This window comes from Podarcis bocagei (assembly GCF_964188305.1).
Source record: "Podarcis bocagei genome assembly, chromosome: 10".
Classification (NCBI taxonomy): Eukaryota; Metazoa; Chordata; class Lepidosauria; order Squamata; family Lacertidae; genus Podarcis; species Podarcis bocagei.
Window position 1 is genome coordinate 39,573,700 of NC_138135.1, and position 18,989 is coordinate 39,592,688.

Consider the following 18,989-nt stretch of genomic DNA (forward strand, 5'->3'; position numbering starts at 1 on the left):
TGCTCCTAAACCCCTGACAAGTATAATAGTCATTTAATTTTGAAGGTTACCAAAGCATGGGTAGCTGTTCAGATAGGGTCACAGCTGACATACCAACTGAAGTTGGCCACCTCAGTCTCTACTGGCAAAGCTTGAGCCAAGATCACCCCTTGGTCCTTCAGGTTTAGTACAACCCTATCCAGAAGAACAGAAGCTCTATTTTCTGGTATTGTGACTGGATTGTGAAACTATTCCATTTAACAGCAACGTTGCTGGTCAAATGTCTTAAGTTTAGGAGTGACATGAGTATATAGAAATTATTTATAAATTAAAATACAAATATACACTCACCTTATTGTCTCAGTGGACTCCCAGTACCTGTGGGAGATTAAAATTGTAGAGTAACTCAACTCATTGCCTAGTGAGGGAAAGTTACAGGCTCACATAAGAGGCCAAGCACACTTCTGCTGTGCAGTTGCAGATACTTGCTTTTCTCCATTGTTTCCTTTCACACAGGAGGGGAAAAGTTCAGTGGAATGCTGAATGTATTAATTGGGAGATGTGGGAATGTCCTTGAGAGGAGTATGTGGGGTGGGCATCCATGCCGTGGTTTAAACATATTTGTTATTAACCCCTTTACTGGATAACATGCTTGTTCAGAGCTGCTAAGCAGTCCTTATTCTTTAAATCTGCTAATTGCAGATTTAGCAGCGTGAGGTAATGTATCAGGAGTGTGGAGAAGGGAGTGGGGAGGCATTCTCTGTGAGCCATGCATAGTGCTACAAGGTAAAGTGTGGTCCAGACTTATACAAGGCTTTGCTTCCACACTGGCTGGATCACTGAACAGACGCACTTGGGATAGACAACAACATGCTGTTGTGCATCCTAACATGTCAGAGGAAGCAGAGCAGAGAACAAGCGAGAGCAGGAGGTGGGGAGAAGTTACTAAATTGCTCAAACCCCAGGTAGAAGTTTGCCATTTCAATGAAGATCGAGCCCTTCTCCCCCTAGTGGAGTGTTCGTTGTTCTGAAAGGGATAGCCTCATACCCAGCAAGTGCAGCGGGTAGGGTTAAAGTAGACCAGGAGCAAAGAGATGGGGGCCTGAAATAACTGCCCCTTCGGGTACAAGAACAAGTATAGCATTTCCACGTGACATCACTGCAGGTCACTTGTGAGTTTATAGCATGTAGCTGATGTCAGAAATGGGTGTGAGAAGCAGGAAGTGAGCCTAACCACTAAGCAGTATTTGTAAGCAAAATTCTCAAGTTTGTGGACACATCCACAAAATGAAACAACAGTCAGGGACATGGGAGGCAAGCAAGAGCGTTTCTTCTTGAGTAGCTTGGGCATACAGGCAATAGGCAGCAATTCTGTATAGGTTTATCTGAAAGTAAATCCCACTGAACGCCATGGGGCTCTTGGGGTACAAAGCATGTTGTGTACCACTAAGATGTGGTCCCTGCCTTCAACTACAAGTACAGAAAAACTTCCAGGCCACAGAAGGAGGTAAAAGTCACTCATGTTTTATAAGTTTTCCAACACTGTTTTCTACTACAGACTTTGCAATATACTTGATTTGAATGAGCCACTCTCAAACACATGTTGAGTTGGAGACCACTGTTCCCAATACTTAAATCTGAATTGTATTGCTACATAAAGAAGCTACAGTCTTTGCAGATTGTGTTTCATTTTTTATTTTATTTTGGAGGATCATTTCAGATATAAAAAGTCAAAATTCTTACATCAATCTTTAAAAGAAAGCCATGCACACAGCTCAAAATGTTTACAACTTAACTTGTAGTTTTCCTTCAAACGTTTTACTTCTCAGAAGCATGTTGAGCATTTGTTCCAACATTTTGACAGTAGCCCTGGTTAGTCTGCAATAAGCACTCAGGATGGTATTTTTACTTTTAATAGCCTCTATAACCTACATAAATACTCTTGCAATGTTGGTATGGCATGTTCCCAATTAACTATTCACTGTAACAAACTCCCACTGTATTAAGTCAAGACCTGCCTATACTTCTCTGGTAATGACCTTCTGACTTTGCAAACCATGTCTTAAGATACTGAAGACATGGACTGCCCTGTGGAATCTGGTCCTAGTCAACTTTTATTTCCCTGCCTTGTGAAGCCAGCTACAGGTTCAAAGGTCACTTAGGGGGAACACTGGCCTAGTTCCACAAGAATGCTTCACTATATACTAATCCCTCAGCATTTTAATGTCAACCCTGAACCCCTTACTGGAGTTATTCGACTATGGTTTAATCTTGACAGAAGAGGTCTTAGCTGTTATTTGACACATTCATGCTGTCCGGTCTATTCTTCCAAATGACAGAAATAGACAATGTTTCTGTGTTCACTTGTCTATAAGTGAAAATGCAACAATGGCAGCTAAATAATACAGTGGACCTCTTGTCATTCCAGTGTTATGTTGCAAGACAGACTTTAGAAGTCAGTATGAATAAGGGGCTTTATCTGAAGTTGCATAGGCAGAAGAGATCTGTACACCAATATATTTAAAACTGTATGTGGCACAGCAGCCTGGAGTATTTATAAGCCATCACCTTTGATTTGGTTAGCACTGACAACTGTACATTTTTACATAACACATAAATGTTAGAAACCAAAGTATTCATGCATTACCAATATGTAGCTTCTCTACGCTTGCCTTGGCTTTATGTTCCAAAAGCAAAAGTTGAGATGAAAGCAGTTATAGTAACCAAAAACTAATTAAAATTGCTCTTACTTCCATCACTGTGATGAACAAGAGACATTTCTCATATTATCATCATCATGTGGTTAGTGATAACTGAATAAGAGTGTGGGGTTGAAGTGCTGACTTAGGAATCAGGAAAAATGCATACTTGTTAACTAGCCATTTCCTTAATCCGATTAGTGTACAAGGTTTCACATTGATGGGTCTGCCACCAGTCTACTATGAATGTTCTTTTGACCATCTGAATCAGAATATGGAAAGTAAGGCTCTTCAAGCACAAAACTGATGACATCTACGGCTCCACTCAAATTCTCTGAAGCCAGTAACTCCTGGAAGTTCTAACCTGAGCAAGATGTTGCAAGTCCATCTCCAGTTAATAGTACTTATGGCTCTTGAAGCAACACTCACAACCAAACCTCTTACTGATGTTCCTTGCTTAAATGCATTTCTATGGCACTATGTGTGATTCCCACATGTTTCTAGAAGGAAAGCATATGGCACCAACATTTTCCTTAAAAATTGTAACAGCACGTGGGTTAATTTATAGCAGCATTTTTACCCAATATATTGGAAGTTAGTGTGTAAGTTTGCCACCTTTTTCTCAGACAGGATTCCTGTGCCTTTATCTGTTATGTGATGAGCAGGAACTCACTAGGTGAAGATTCAGTGAGTGAGCTATTAAAGTTTCTGCTGGTTACATAGCTATTAAGACACAGAAGTCCTAGGTAGTAACCTACTGGTGTGAGCAACAGAGTATTTACATTACCTTTTCTTTCCACTTTACACTATACACCAGTTGGATTATTTACAGTGGGTTTATGTTACATAGAAAGAATGAGAAGAGACAGTTTCATAATAGAGGTAGTTCTTTACCTCAACCACAGTAATGACTTGAGGGATCAAGGGAAAGTTCAGCGTACAGTAAATGCTTTTAGAGATTTCTGAAATTAGACTTCATATAATTTAGAGAATCTCTATAGCCATATTTTAGTTGCAAACATTAAAACAGGATTAGAACCCCATTTAGTCTGCTTTTTTTCCTTAAAGCTCAGGACAGTTATCTTCCCAATAGTGATCCAAATCATGTGTTTTGGAAACAGGCTGGAAGAAGCTGGGATGGTCCCCAGTAATGAATCAACACCTGCTGGAATAGCAAAGAAAGCCAAGGCTGACTTTGGCAAGAGGAGAGCAAGCAGGTTAAGGGGTTGGCATGTTAGCATTTTTCTCGAATCTGCCTGTTTGGCTAATTGTAAGCAAGAGCAGTGTGAAGGATTGGCAGAGGCAGACAAGCTGGCACTACTCTGGTTAGGATTTGTAAGTGAAATATTTGGGGAGGACACTTCTTGACATAGAAGGCACTTCTTTGTTGGTTTCTGCTGCCTTTTAACTTGTCCAACAAATTTTGTACTGAAGTAGGGAAATAAGGACGACTAAATTAAAAACGGTTTCCCAAAAATAGCATTTTTTGATTTTTAGGAAATTTAACAAAATTAAGCCAAACTCAAATGCCAAATTACAAATTCACTCCTGTTTTGTTTTTAATCAGGTTTTAAAAAGCCACAAAGAGGACCATTTAAGGCATCTTTTAGAATTCCCTGTATGGCTTTGGTTTGTTGAAATATTAAACATTGCTAAAAAGAAAGAAAGAATGTATATGTCTGAACATAAAGTGTTCACACACTCAATTTAAATGACTATACACATAGCACATGACCACTAACACATCTCCCCTTGTGATGGTGAACAAAAAAGTAGCTGAATTTTATCTTACAGTTGAGGGCAACCCAGAAGTCTGTGCAGGAGTAACATATAGAGAGTTGTTATCAGGATGGGAAGAAACCACAGAATTTCCATTGGTTGGTGAACATCCCAGTTTCAATTTTTCCAAGTACTCTGCATGTACTGGCTTGTGACACTGAAGGACCTTGATTGCATCTTCGACTTTAAACCATTCTCTTTTCCTTCCTACATGAAAAGAATAAATGTTTCAAATAGTGGACATTTTGAACCTTACAATCTGTCAACTTTAAAATGAAGTGGGCAAATGTGGCTGAAACATTCTAAAGAATCCCCCAGAGACCCACCCACTTAGTAGCGGCAAGCAGAATTGTGAAAAACAAGGGTATTAACTACAGACAGCCAAGATCTTCAACTCTGTTCATAAAATTCCTAAGTTGGTCTTATGATGTTAGGTGCTGAATAAGGATCATGAACATTTGGAGCTATAAATAAAGGCTTCTAATTACCACAGTTGGCTGAATGGTTCACTGTGAGACTAACAGGCTGGTGTCTACTTTTATTAATGTATTATGTTAATTATGTGCAAATTAACATGAAAGTTAGTTTGTCCATCTGTTCCCTTGCCAACAAGCAATAGCCTGCTTTTTATCTACTATCTTACCCTGTTCTGATTCATTAGAAGTATATGGCATTCTGAATATTACACATTATCCCAAGTTCTTTCAACCAATTAGTAGTTTAAAGTATCTGTAAAAACAGCATGCCATGGAGTGTCAAACTGGAATCAAACACAAAATTTATCTACTTCCATAAATTATTTTATTAATACTATTAGAGCAGTGGCCAATTAGTGATAAAAGAAAATGGTGCTGGCTGCTCTTGAGTTATCCTTTGAACCTTTTCAGTACACCTCTAATTTTAATAACTTGCAGCATCATGCTTCTTGAACACCAGTTGTGTGAAAGCTGTCCTAAAAATAGCATGGTTCTGATACTGCATTACACACTTAGCACATGCAGGGTTGAAAATGTCTTGCCTATATTAACCGAATCCTCCCAGTCTTCCAGGATTTCAGTCACTGTAAGAACATAAACATAAGTCCTATGTTTCCGGTCTTGATTCTGCTTCAGTAGGAAGAAGAGAGAACAGACATATTAATTCACACTTGCAACATTAGATAGCTATTTACTTAGAATCACTTATATACTATCTTTCCACTATAATATAGCCCTCAAGGTGCCTAAAATTCAAACACTGCAACAAGATCATTTAAAAATACAATGGTACACATACAAATTCAATAGTTTAAATGGGGGGGGGAATGTAAATTAGAACTGTTTTTTTAAAAAGCCAATGGAAAAACAAGTGAAAAGCAAATGTATACTGTTGGTAGCAGTACAGAAACATGTCAGTCTTCTAAGAGGCAGCTATGAGTTCTCTTGGCAAAGCTTTACCTCTCATTTAAGTTGGAGCCAGTTGAGGCATGTGTGAGTGTCTGGAGACAGTTGGAGGATGGATGGCAGTTAACAGATTCAGCTTGAATCCTGACAAGATGGAAGTACTGTTTCTGGGGGACTCCCTAGTCCTGAATGGGGTAACTGTGCCCCTGAAGCACCAGGTACACAGCCTGGGGGTCATTTTGGACTCACAGCTGTCCACGGAGGCGCAGGTCAATTCTGTGTCCAGGGAACCTGTGTACCAACTGCATCTGGTACACCAGCTGAGACCCTGCCTTCCTGCCCAATGTCTCACCAGACTGAGACATGGTCTGGTTATTTCCTATTTGCATTACTGCAATACACTCTACCTTTGAAGGTGACTCAGAAACTACAATTAACCCAGAATGTGGTTGCTAGACTGGTGACTGGGAGCAGCCACCGGGACCACAACACCAGTCCTAAAACATCTACATTGGCTCCCAGTACGTTTTGAGCACAATTCGAAGTGTTGGTATTGACCTTTAAAGTCCTAAATGGCTTCAGACCTGTATACGTGAAGAAGCATCTATGCCCCCATTATTCAGCCTGGACTCTGAAGAAGCCCTTCTGGCATCTCTCTCATTGTGGAAAGTGAAGTTACCAGGATCCAGGCACAGGGCCTTCTCAGTAGCCCCACCCCGTGGAACACCCTCCCATTAGATGTCAAAGAGTTAAATAATTCTATGACCTTTCATAGACATCTGAAGGCAGCCCTGCACCAGGAAGCTTTTAATATGTGATGTTCTGTTGTGTTTTTGTATATTCTGTTGGAAGCCATCCACAGTGGCTGGGGCAACCCAGTCAGATGAGGTGGGGGTACAAAATCATAGTGATCATCATCATCATGAACTGTGATGTTAGAAACAGGGCTCCACTTTTTCTATCTGCATATATTTCATTAGGAACTGCGGATTACAGCATCTATCCAGGAGTTAAACTAACATTCTCTGTTCACTGCTTGAAAACTAGAACTATACAAACACCCCAATCCTAATCACATTTCCTTTCAAATCTTTGTTGCATTCATTAGATCAGTCACTTTGCAGACCAGCAAAAATGGGATCCTAGAGACAATTCTTATTCTACTATATTTTCACCCATTATGCAGGTACTGGATAGTGTCCCCATCACAATCAGCACAATTTACTGAATCAGCTCCTTTTAATATCTTCCCTACTTATAAATATTTTGTACATGAATGTCAATATTTTTCTATTCCCAAACCTGACTTATTTATATATGAAGTGTAGAAGGTATTCAAATTATCAGTCCTTAATTAAAATACCTGTTTTCCAAGATTCCACTCCTTCCGTATTAGAAATGCAAACTACATTTCACAGCATGTACATCACAGAATATATATTATTAAACAGCTCACCTCAAATATTCCCAGCAATCTGCCTAGTTTTCCCTTTACTCCAGCCTGCAAGGAATAAAGATAATCAGATATTTTCCCCACAAGCAATCGTTCTTACGGATTCATTACAATATTCGAAACCAATGTTTAATTTACTAGCATGTCCAGTAATGGTTTCATGATCTATTAAATCTGTGCCCTAGCCAGAGTCTCTTTAGTTTTCCTGAAAGCTAAGGAGCAGGGAGCACATTTTTCTGATTATCAATTTTTTTCAGACACACAACTAAATTTGAGAAGCTTCTAATAGAGCATCTGCTTTTCTTTCTTTTACAGAGTTTACAGTTAGGAAGCATGTGAGTAATAAAGCAAAAAGTGTGTAGGAATTTAGCATACTTAAATAATGTAGCTAGTTCCATTCTGGCTCCCACTTTTTAAAAACTTTTATATTAATGATTTGGGGCTATATTTAGCCAATGCAAACTCCCCCACTCTGGTAATTAGGAACAGAAATATCTGCATCTTGATGAATGCACATGATTTAGCACTCCTCTCTTTCCGGATTGGGCCTCAAACATCTTTTAGAGGTGCTCAGCACATACTGTAAACTATTTCCTAGCTGAGATTTAAAACTTCTAAGATTATCCATACATTCAAACAAAGAATATTTCATTCTGTGATAAGTGCTTCTTAAGTAGCACATCCTGGAAATTTCAGTTTATTTATTTGATTCACTACCTGCCATAAGATTACAAGGAGCAATTTAGAAATGCATTTTTAAGAACAGTTTAAAATAAATTACAGGCACAAGAATAGGGTGAGTCCTATAAATATCTAACTCAAAGGCCAGAGTGAAGAGGGGCCTCTTCAAGCAAACAACAGGAACTATGTAAGGAAGGTGTCAGACACATATAATGAAGGTGTCCCTCCTCTGTGGGGAGGGAATTCCACAACTTAAGGGCTGCCTCTCCTGTACCAACACACAAATGTCTGATGGCTGTGGAATTATCAAGATTAGAAGAAACTGTAGCCCGGAAAACAACTCTAACCATGCAATAAAGCAGAAGAGTCCTGTGTGGTCTCAAGTGTTTGGCAGACCCAGCTGATAGGCATCTGTTGGAAAGTGTTTCATTTAAATTAGGAACAATTCAATTCTTTCAGTAAGCTATTATCTTTATAGCCAGCATCTCATGAACACGAGAACAGCCATGCGGATGGCTACTGTCATTTATAACAGGTCTGCCACATGCCTTTCCTAGGAGGGGAGTAGCCCTTGTCTATGTGGCTCTGTTAAGTTTGCTTAAATGAGTCATCTGTTAAAATTCAGAGAATGCACATCCATACAGCATTTCAAGCTGAGAGTTCTAAATTCTTTACCTCTTCATAGACTTCTCTGACAGCAGCACCACCAGGTTCCTCTTCTGGTTCCATTCCTCCACCTGGAACAATCCACTGATCTGGGTACCGGCTGCTACTTACTAAAAGAACCTGCAAAGAAAAAGATTTTCTTATGACTGTGTGAATTAAAACTCAGTGAGAGACTTCATGAAACCAGACTGATATTTTGTGAAGTTAACAAAATGTTTAAGATGTCCACCAAATGGTACTCAAGGCAGCCAACAATATCAAATATATGTTAACAGATTCAAGCTTGGGTGACAGGCTATAAAGTTCAAGAATTCTGCACTCCTTCCCTTTTATATACATCAAACTTTTATATACATATTAAAGTCAGATAATATGTCAAGTTTTGAGTATGCTTTCCTGGATGTTTCCATATTTGGTTCACAGTCAACTTACTGCAAGACTGTCAGTTTTAATAAAATATGACCCAATTAAGTTACCCAAAAAATAAAATAGCTGTCTATTCAAAGCATTTCAGACACGACTGCAAATGTTTTAATAAGTAGAAGGACAGTAACAATGGAAGCAGAACCCAATTCAGAACATCAAGATAATGTTCTTGGAGAAACCCAGACCAAGATGACAACTTATTCAGGCCAATACAGACTGCATTAGATACCCAATTCCTCTGTCTCTACAGTGGAAGTCCAAAGCCCATTCTGGACATGAAAATCTGTGTATGCACCAGTGTGTTAATGTGCACACAGGTTGAAGAAACCTAATACTTTCCATGTGCACTTTTGTGCACATTCTTGTGCTTTCAACTGAACTCAGTGGGTTTCTTTTTTTAAAGAAAAAGTGTGTCATGACCAGCCTCACTAGCAGCCCACAAAGGATTGCTTCCATCCTAGTGCTGAGCGCAGTTTCAGCCACACATTCTACAGTAAAATGCAAGGGTTTAGATGCAGAACCATTACCTTTCCTATTATATTAAAACATTAAACACAAGGAAGCTAGACTGTGATTCAACAAAGCAAATACAAATCTGTACAGGCTTCTTGGATTCTTACAATTCAAAGCAACTAATTGTTTACATTCCATACTTTAGTCTTATGAAGTTTACATTGGTTGGAAAGCCAAGCCAAGAAATAAATATGAGAGGCATTCTCCTTCACTTTCTAATGTAGCCGCCACAAGGAAGACTGAAAGCATATTAAACTGGATTTAATTTTTACGGAATAGCTAAGGGCTCTTCCACACTTCCACTTGCCCTGTGTTTTCTAGGCAAAGGTCTGGGTGGTTCTGCTTTGGCCTGCCGCTTTCAACCAGAAAACCCACCCTTTAGCACTAAAGCGGACAAAAGGCAATCTGCAGAAAACCCAATTGCTGTTTTCCTGGGGGAAAGCGGGGGAAAGCGGCAGAACAAGTAGAAGTGTGGAAGAACCCAGTGACTCAAATGCATTTGCCTTACATACTACAGTATTTCAGAATTTTAGATAGAATTTAACTGTTTTTAGCTGTGTGTGTTTTTAGGTATCTTGAATGTTTTGTGCTCTAGCTATGAACTGAGGATACCAATTTCCTTTCAGTGAAGGAACTAAGTGTTTTCCATAGTCATGTGAGCAACCACCAACAATTATGAACACCATTATTCTTCTGTTTCAAAACACTCGGCTTAGTGAAATTGTTTCAATCAGCATTTACACTGATCACAGGCCTGAACAGAGATCCCAGTTACTAGTGCAGGGAGGAAGGAGTCATTGTTTGTCCTGTCTGGAGCTTAAATACATGGCTTTGTACCATTACATAAGATTCAGAGCCATGACATATCATAACATGACAGTGTTTTGAATTACGGACCCTAGCATTAGTGAAGAAAATGCATGTGTTTACAACTGAAGTATTTATATTAAGTAAACTGAATGTAATCCAAAGAGTTTCGAACACATGTCGGATTCATTAGATACAGATCAAATTCTACAAGATAAATATACCATGCTATCATATACTCATTTTATTTTAAACAAAATACAAGATTCATAATGATGTTAGAACTGAATAATCCCCCTTACTTTCCAGAAAAGTATGGTCCAATCACAACAAATTTCCACAAAGGCTATTCGCATTCACCATGACACTTATTTATAGTGCTGAGACCTATTATAGACATTTTCCAACTCATCGAAGTGCCATCACTGGTTCTTAGAACAGTGCTGGAGATTCTCTGACTTGCGGCCCACCAGACCTCTGAATAAAACATGAGAGGCCATTTGCTCACCTGTCAGTCACCGGATGTCAGGTGTGGAGATCTGTTCTCTCTTATGTAATCTATGGGATAAGCCTGTGTTTGACAATAAAAGCCAGTATTTCCACCCACCTAGAAGGTATTTGCTTGCAATCCCAGCTTGAATTCAAGCCAGGGCTCTGAAAGAAAAATCTTCCTTTGGAGCTGCTGTTTGAACTTTGATTCACCTGACATCATATGACTCAAGGGGTTGACAGGTCAGTGCCCTGCCCACCTGCCAAATGCCCCAGAGAAGATGGGTCAAATCTGAACTCTCCATCCAGATCTAATTCCTCACCCCAGTCTTAGATTTACAACCAAGAAGGTATGCCCAGAGGAAATAAAGTAGGAATAGTGCTATGTGTACTAATGCATTGAACAGCGCTATTCCTGTCCACCTGCATTCTTTTGCCATACTCACAGATACCAATCTATTGTATTCTACCTTGTGCATCAACAAACAATCTTGGCAGATGCGCCCAATGCTTTTATCAAAACTCCAGATTTCTTTCAAGGCTTAATGAAAATGTCAAGAAACCTGTTTGCTATTGCTTGGGAGCAAACAGCAGCCGCAGCACTGGGTTCTTCCAAACTGATAGTTCCTAGTGCTGAGCAAACATGGCAATTCTGCATGCAGATTAAATCAAAGAACACTTTTCCACACCTCAGGGTGGAAGCAGGATGTATGCACATAAAAAGTGGTGTGTTTCATTCACACTAGCAAGCATAACACAGCTAAGAGAGAGCACATTTCTGTTTGGGTGCTAAAGTGCTTTTTAGTTTATTTAGGCATTTCAATCTCACATTTGGCTATGAAAATCCCCCAAGACAACTCACAACAGAGCAAAAACATAAAATATATAATCTACTTCTTATCTCTCTCGTTCTGACCTAGCCACTGTGATCCATGCGACGGTCACCTCCAGACTGGATTATTGTAACTCGCTCTACGTGGGGCTGCCCTTGAGACTGACCCAGAAACTCCAACGGGTGCAGAATGCCGCGGCGAGACTCCTTATGCGAGAGCACATTCATCCGGTATTATACCAGCTGCACTGGCTCCCGGTGGAGTACAGGATCAGGTTTAAGGTGCTGGTTTTAACCTTTAAAGCCCTATACGGCCTAGGACCCTCGTACCTACGGGACCGCCTCTCCTGGTATGCCCCACAGAGAAACCTACGGTCTGCAAATAATAACATCCTCAAGGTCCCAGGCCTCAGAGAGGTTAGGCTGGCCTCAACTAGAGCCAGGGCCTTCTCGGCTGCGGCTCCAAACTGGTGGAATGCTCTGTCACAAGAGACTAGGGCCCTGCGGGACCTGACATCTTTCCGCAGGGCCTGCAAGACAGAGTTGTTCCGCCAGGCTTTTGGTCAGGGCGCAGCCTGACTCCCTCCTCTGGCAACCTGCACAGAATTCTGCTTAATTGGTTGCCATCAATTTGATTTAATTAATTTTATAATGAAATATTTTTAGATTGTGTCATTATTTGACTGATTATTTGATTGTTGTTAGCCGCCCTGAGCCCGGCTTCGGCTGGGGAGGGCGGGATATAAATAAAATTTATTATTATTATTATTAATAATAATAATAATAATTTTTTATTTATACCCCGCCCTCCCCAGCCAAGGCCGGGCTCAGAGCGGCTTACAAGCAATAATAAAAACAAGATGAGTGATTACAACTTAAAAACAAAAATAAAATACAACATTAAAATAATGGAACATTAAAATATTAAAATGGAGCCTCATTGCAGGAGAAGGAAAAGAAAAAAGAAAAAGGGGGCGGAGGGAATCAAATTGGCTCCAATCCAAAGGCCAGGCGGAACAACTCTGTCTTACAGGCCCTGCGGAAAGAGATCAGATCCTGCAGGGCCCTGGTCTCATGAGACAGAGCGTTCCACCAAGTTGGGGCCAGTGCTGAAAAGGCCTTGGCTCTGGTTGAAGCCAATCTAACTTCCTTAGGGCCTGGGACCACTAGGGTGTTGTTATTTATGGACCTTGAGGCTCTCCGTGGGGCATACCAGGCGAGGCGGTCCCGTAGGTACGAGGGTCCTAGGCCGTGAAGGGCTTTAAAGGTCAAAAGCAGCACCTTAAATCTGACCCTGTACTCCACCGGGAGCCAGTGCAGCTTGAAAAGCACTGGATGAATATGCTCCCATGGCAGAGACGCTGTGAGGAGCCTCGCTGCAGCATTCTGTACCCGCTGGAGTTTCTGGGACAGCTTCAAGGGCAGCCCCGCGTAGAGCGAGTTACAGTAGTCAAGCCTGGAGATGACTGTCGCATGGATCACTGTGGCAAGGTCGGGGCGGGAAAGGTAAGGGACCAACTGCTTGATGCGGCGAAGGTGGAAAAATGTCGCCTTGGCTGTTGCTGTGACTTGCGCCTCCATGGAAAGGAGAAATAATAGAAATAATATTATTATTATTACTTCTTGCACAACTGTCAAGATTGTTTTAAAATGGGAGGCAACTCCCAGCAGCAGATCCCACAATATGTTCCTCCAAAGTTCTGGAGTGCTCAAACAAATCCTTGCTTCATTCTCTCTTCAGCAGCCAACTTGTCCAGCCAGGCAAATTCTAAGCATCATCAGCCATGCCTGAGCATTTCCTTGCTCAGTATTTAAACACTATCACATGTTCTACTGCACATTTATTTATTTATTTATTTATACACATATGGTGTGTGAGAAAAATGGCATTCTAGACTAAATTAAATATTAAGAACATACCAATAAAACGGTGCTGGCAGAATTATGAAGATGTGCAGGCAAGCCTTTTGACACACAAAGCTCACCTTTGTTAGAAAGAAGTTGGAGCTACTGTTCTACCCTTTCTAAAGAACAGTGATTTGGTGGCACAATGTATACTTCCCATAAAAATAAGTAAACAAAGTGTGACTACTCCAGGGCAAAAATCATGTCTTTAGTTTACTGACGTTTAGCAGGTCTACACTGATCATGCTCACTTCTAACAAGAAAAAGTCTTAAAGTGAAGGAAGACGTTAAAGAAGGAAATTAGAAAAGAGACAGCTAATAGCATTGGTAGCTTAAGGCTGTTCAGGTCTCTTTTATGAACAGTACAGTCCCTCTTAACTTTGCTGGGCAGCTGACAGACCAACAAGAAGTTCTTTCTGCAGCTACTAAATGTTGCTGGAGAGGTTTCAGTAACTATAACAAGGATGCCAAAGCAACTGACTGACTGCAGGGTTACTCCCCCACAAAACACCTTTTTTCACCCGTTTCAGTGTGCAAGTCATTAGGTATTCGCTTGAGCCAGAGTCCACCTGACTGGTCTTGAACCAAAGTGGACTGTGTGACTGACAAACTCACCTTTGTAAGCTAAATGTTAAGAAACTATTTCGAGTTCCATGTATCCACTGTCAAAATGTTCCATTTTTTCAGCCAAGGCAAGGACAGTGCAGAAAGGTCATTTACACTGCTTTTACCAATGTTGGCTATCATATGTTTGTAGACAGGAATGAAAAAGGCAACTTTTCAGCACCAATCTCCCTCTAGACAATAAAGAGTACTATGTTGTAACTTGAAATATGAAGGAAGAACCCCAGAGGCTGCCAGCTTACCACATGGTTTTGTCCCATTTCAGCTGAGAGTTAAGTTGTAAGTACTCCTTTTTCTATATTAAGCATTTTTTATTATATAGGAAATAGATTTTTAGTCATTACAACTTCTGTGTGAGGACTAACTTTCATCAAGAGAACTTACAGACCAGAACAGCCCCACTTCAAGAAGAAAAAAAGCTATTTGAATTGTATCAAATGTACAAGATGCCAACTCTCTCTTCATTACTGGAAGCAATTAAGACCCTGCAGAGGCTAATTGAAAGTCACAGTCTCTACCAACTGACAGTATAACGGCATGCTAGTATATAAGCATAAACTGTTACACAGAAATGAACATGTAACAGGCACTTGCAAAAGACAGGATTACTGCAAATCTTGTCCTTTGTTAACAGAACACTTAGTTTCATATTACCAAAGCACCTGCAATCTCTGCTTTCATGATGACTAGTAAAACTCCTTGCTTTGCAAACACCAAAACTGTACCCAAGAGTCTTGCAAGAATTATCCTACTGAGAAGGCAAAAAGAGGAATATGCCAGGATTGTTTCAAGATAATACTAAAAGACACAAATTAACTACTGCTATTGCTGAAACTCTGACAAATTAAGTTTTATCTCCACCACTGGAGGACCCCAATACACACAAGAGGTCAACTAGTTCACACACAAAAATGGACGGTTTTTGTCCATATGTGTCTGTGGAATTTTGAGCAGTGGATCTCTCAAGCCACTCATCCAGAACTGCTAAACATCAAGGACAAGTAGTTGCCACAATACAGTTACTGTCTCATTCTTTGAATATATATTACCTAAACCTAAAATAACAATTAAAAGATGCTGAGTATCTCACTTTTTAGTATAGCTGGAGCTCCCTCTACAGCCCCAATACTGTGCAAGAAGCCTATTGGAAGCATATACTGGCAATATTTAGCAGAACAATTCAGGTGTGCCAACAGACTTAAAGCAGTACTTTTGCTTTAAATTTGGACTCATTCAATTACATTGCTAGTAGTCCAGCACAGCAATGTGAAGTTTCAAACAATGCAATTACAGAAACTATTCGTACTAGCTTAGACTGCTCTACAGAAGTTTACACAAAAATAACTTTTTAGACAAAATAGCTAAAAGTAGTAGTTCATGTGCCTAGGCAATATTTCTGGTTGCTAAATACCAGGGGCACAATATTTCTGGTTGAAATGCATTTTGTTTGGTTGGTTTTTTTGCCCTATGTTAGCAGTCCCCACCCACTTCAGCTTTAATCATGCTATGTCTCAGTTATACTTCCCATCTAGCATATACTTCCAGAAGCAAGATCCAACTGTACCAGGGAATTGTATAATTGCATCACAGAATATGGAAAGCTTTTTCCTAACAGCTGATACAGCCAAGCCTACTTTTGGCAAAACTGCTTCTAAGTTGTGTGACAGAACCATTGTGTACTAGTGTTGGCAAAGGTAAATCTGTAGAGACTGTATTATGAAGTCAGGAATGCTTCACAGTTTCTCCCTACAACTACACTGCCTCTCAAAATCGCAAATGGCTCTTGGTACTTCTCGGGCATGTTTAATTTTTTTTTCTGGTAAATGATATAATCAAAGGATAGAACAATAATATTCTGTATTTTCCAATAAAGGTCCACAGTATAATACTTGGCTTTTAAAAATCTGCTGCTTACATTTTATGTGAACAGCCCAATTTAAAATGATAAATGAGACCGTAATCTCCCTTTCAAGAAACTGGAGAAAAAGCAGCTGAAAAGCTACACCAACCTGCAGCCCAATTCTTATTCAAACAGATCACCGAGCTAAATGGGAACTAACCCCAATTATGTATATACAGGAGAGTATCCTTAGTCTCATATTTTCAGTTCTCTCACATATCCTTATGGACAGCAACACAGAAAGGAAGAAACACAGTCAGGCAGTGACAACAGGTTATTTGAAAAATTATTTAAAGAGGCTCTAGAAGACTTAGTAATGGCTTGATATGTCCCCAAAATATAAAAAATCTTGACTGCCTTTAACTTACCATCTGCTACATTAATGCATGGTCACATTTGCTATCTTACTTTGAAGTGCAAGAAAAACAGCAAAATGTAATGCTGTTAAAAAACTATATATGGCTAGAAGGTAGCAAAAGTAGATTTCAAGGGGGGTGAACCTTCTTTTTCAGTGCAGACCTCTATCACAACTACAGTAGAAATCACTGTTCATGCATATGTATATCCATCTCAATATCCATATATTTGAAACCAGAGGTAGTGTGGCATTTCAAAGCCTATTAAGTGTTACTAGATTCTATTATACTGTATGCAGAAATATGCACATTTAGCCTGTTGCAAAAGTGAATCTGGATGTCTGATTTATACATGCTGTTTGAATGTGTGTTTCAAACCTGTTTGTAAGGCATTCATCCAAGCACGCTGGGAGATATCCAATCAGTCACAATCAGAGTAGACCGTTTGTAACTTAAATGCATTGATTTCAGTGGGGCTACTCTGAGCATGTCTAGTATTAAATATCACCCACATAGCAGACAACTCCTAGGGGCCAAGCCCCCCCCAATATTCGAGGGGACTGCCCCCCAAGTTGATGGGCATTGCCATTCAAATGGTGTGTGTGCACCATCCCCTCTTTTGTTCAAGTGGTCACCCCTAATGAGCCATTATAAACATGCTTCAAAACCACATCACTATGTCTGAGCTAACTGGGTAGCAACTGAACAGTAGACAACAACTCAGATATTAACTATTTACTCTGAACGCATCACAAAGAGATAGAGTAAAAAAAAAAAAGAAATGTCATGTACAGGAGCTGGTTATGCAGATTGTTGTTGCATAAATAGGAACTAGTGCCGCCTACCTGTCTGCTCTGCTGTGTGTGCGCGGGGGCAGGAGGGGGGTGTCTGTAAAAACTGACAGTCACAAAAGCAACTCGATCTCCCCGCTGTGGCAGAAGAGGTCATTGAACTCAAGCCATGCTGTTTTCGGAGGCAGCCAGATCTGTCCGGCTAGTGTCAAATGTATTAAAGATGCGCAATGCTCAAGGCACAGTGTGCAACCCTTTCATTTCTGTTAAGTAGCCACTGGCGGGCTAAAAGACCAGCCGGCTTTATTCCCCCCCCCTCTCTCTCTCACACACACACACACAAAAGCACACCACGTTTTAAGACCGGCGGCAGTTTCAGCTTCACTCTCCCCCCCCCCCACGTTCCAGCCACAACCAAGTCACCTAAATAAGCCGACCTTGGGTCACCCCATCTCTCTTGCCTTACAGAAGCGGGCTCGGCCCCCTCCTCGGCCCCTCTGACTAGGCCTGCATCGGAGGGGGGGGGGGAGAAAGAGAAAAGTGGGTCTTAGCCCCCTGGCGACCACGCATCCCGCGCCAAAGCCCAGCCCCGGAGAAGGGACGGGGAAAGCGGGCAGGAACCCTCGCGGATCGCGAGAGGGCGACAAGCCCGGCCTGCTCCGCAAAGCCCCGCACACAAAGGGGGTCCCAGGCAGCGGGAAGGAAGGGATGGCGGGGTGGGCAGCGAGGGAGGCGGAAACTGGGCGCGGCACCGCCGCCGCCGGGAGAGGGAGACGCGGCCCGACCCCCAACCACCCCCCCAAACCGCCCTCACCTCGTCCTCCCGTTCGCTGCGGAAGCACAAGCACGCCGCCCGCTTCTTGAAGCCCTCCCGGTCGTAGGTCCGCGTCTGGTTGGGCTTGAACTTCATCATAGAGGCAGAAATAATAATGCCGCCGCCGCCTCCTCCGGTCCCCGGCACTGCGCCTATTCCAGTCGCGGCGACGGCTGAGGCCCCGGCGCTCTCCCGCTTCGCTCTCCGGCCCGCTCCGAGGGGCGGCGGCGGCGGCGGGGCGAGAGTGAGTCCCGTCGTCAAGGGAGGGAGGGAGCGAGCGAGCGAGCGAGGGAGGAGGAGGAGGAGACGACGACGACGACGCGCTTTTCCTCTCAGGGGAACCGAGCGCCGCGAGGAGCGGAAGCGCTGCCGGTGCCGCGGCCGCCCAGGAGGAGTCCACGCCGCGCCATGGAGACGCTCCGACTGCTGGCCCGCCGCCGCCTTCCCGCCGCCGCCTGTCCCGGAGCTGGAAGAAGCGCTGCGCTATCTCTTCGCCGCCCCGCCCGCCTCAGTTAGCCGCCCTCATCCGGCCCCCTGAAGCGCCGCCACTCGCCGCTCCTGCGGCCGCCGTACCCACTATTTAACTGTAACGCGCATTCCTCCACCCGCCCGCAGCGGCCCGGCCTCCGCCGCTCACTACGCAGGCGCAGAGCCCGCCTCACAGGAGGGGTTGGCGGGGAGAGGCGGGGCGAAGCGAGGAGGCTCCATGGGCTGATCTGGGGGGGGGGGAGGGGGCTGCCCTAAGGCGAGGCAGCCTCCTCGGCCCCGATCCCCTCAGCCTAACGTGAAAGGAGGAGGGCCTAGCTGGTCCTGAGGCGGCTGGCTGCCTTACTTCCCTCGCGCAGTAACGCCCAAACTAGAGGCTTTTGCAATTTGGAAGCGGGAAAAGCGCC

The 18,989-nt window shown here is 42.3% G+C and overlaps 1 protein-coding gene across 2 annotated transcripts; it reads right to left on the minus strand.

Annotated features, from left to right (window-relative positions):
* Window positions 1–1,658: 1,658 nt before the first annotated feature.
* NUDT4 (nudix hydrolase 4) lies at window positions 1,659–18,728 on the minus strand. Of its 2 annotated transcripts, none has more exons than XM_081212151.1 (5): window positions 18,097–18,728; window positions 8,649–8,759; window positions 7,296–7,340; window positions 5,446–5,563; window positions 1,659–4,664 (listed from the first exon to the last, which is right to left on the minus strand). In XM_081212151.1, exons 1-5 carry the CDS (start codon window positions 18,193–18,195, stop codon window positions 4,462–4,464), a joined length of 576 nt encoding a protein of 191 aa, XP_081068277.1. In that variant the 5' UTR covers window positions 18,196–18,728; the 3' UTR covers window positions 1,659–4,461. The 2 variants fall into 2 exon arrangements, with proteins under 2 accessions (XP_081068277.1, XP_081068278.1); XM_081212152.1 differs by having other exon boundaries at window positions 5,446–5,560; window positions 18,097–18,725.
* Between the last annotated feature and the right edge of the window lie 261 nt (window positions 18,729–18,989).

Excerpts from the sequence above, each read along its gene's own strand:
- NUDT4 (XM_081212151.1), bottom strand. The coding sequence starts at position 18,195 with ATGATGAAGTTCAAGCCCAACCAGACGCGGACCTACGACCGGGAGGGC. Across the intron at positions 8,760-18,096 it reads GCAGCGAACGGGAGGACGAG|GTTCTTTTAGTAAGTAGCAG; the intron begins GTGAGGGCGGTT and ends TTTTCTTTGCAG. Across the intron at positions 5,564-7,295 it reads GATTGCTGGGAATATTTGAG|CAGAATCAAGACCGGAAACA; the intron begins GTGAGCTGTTTA and ends TTCCTACTGAAG.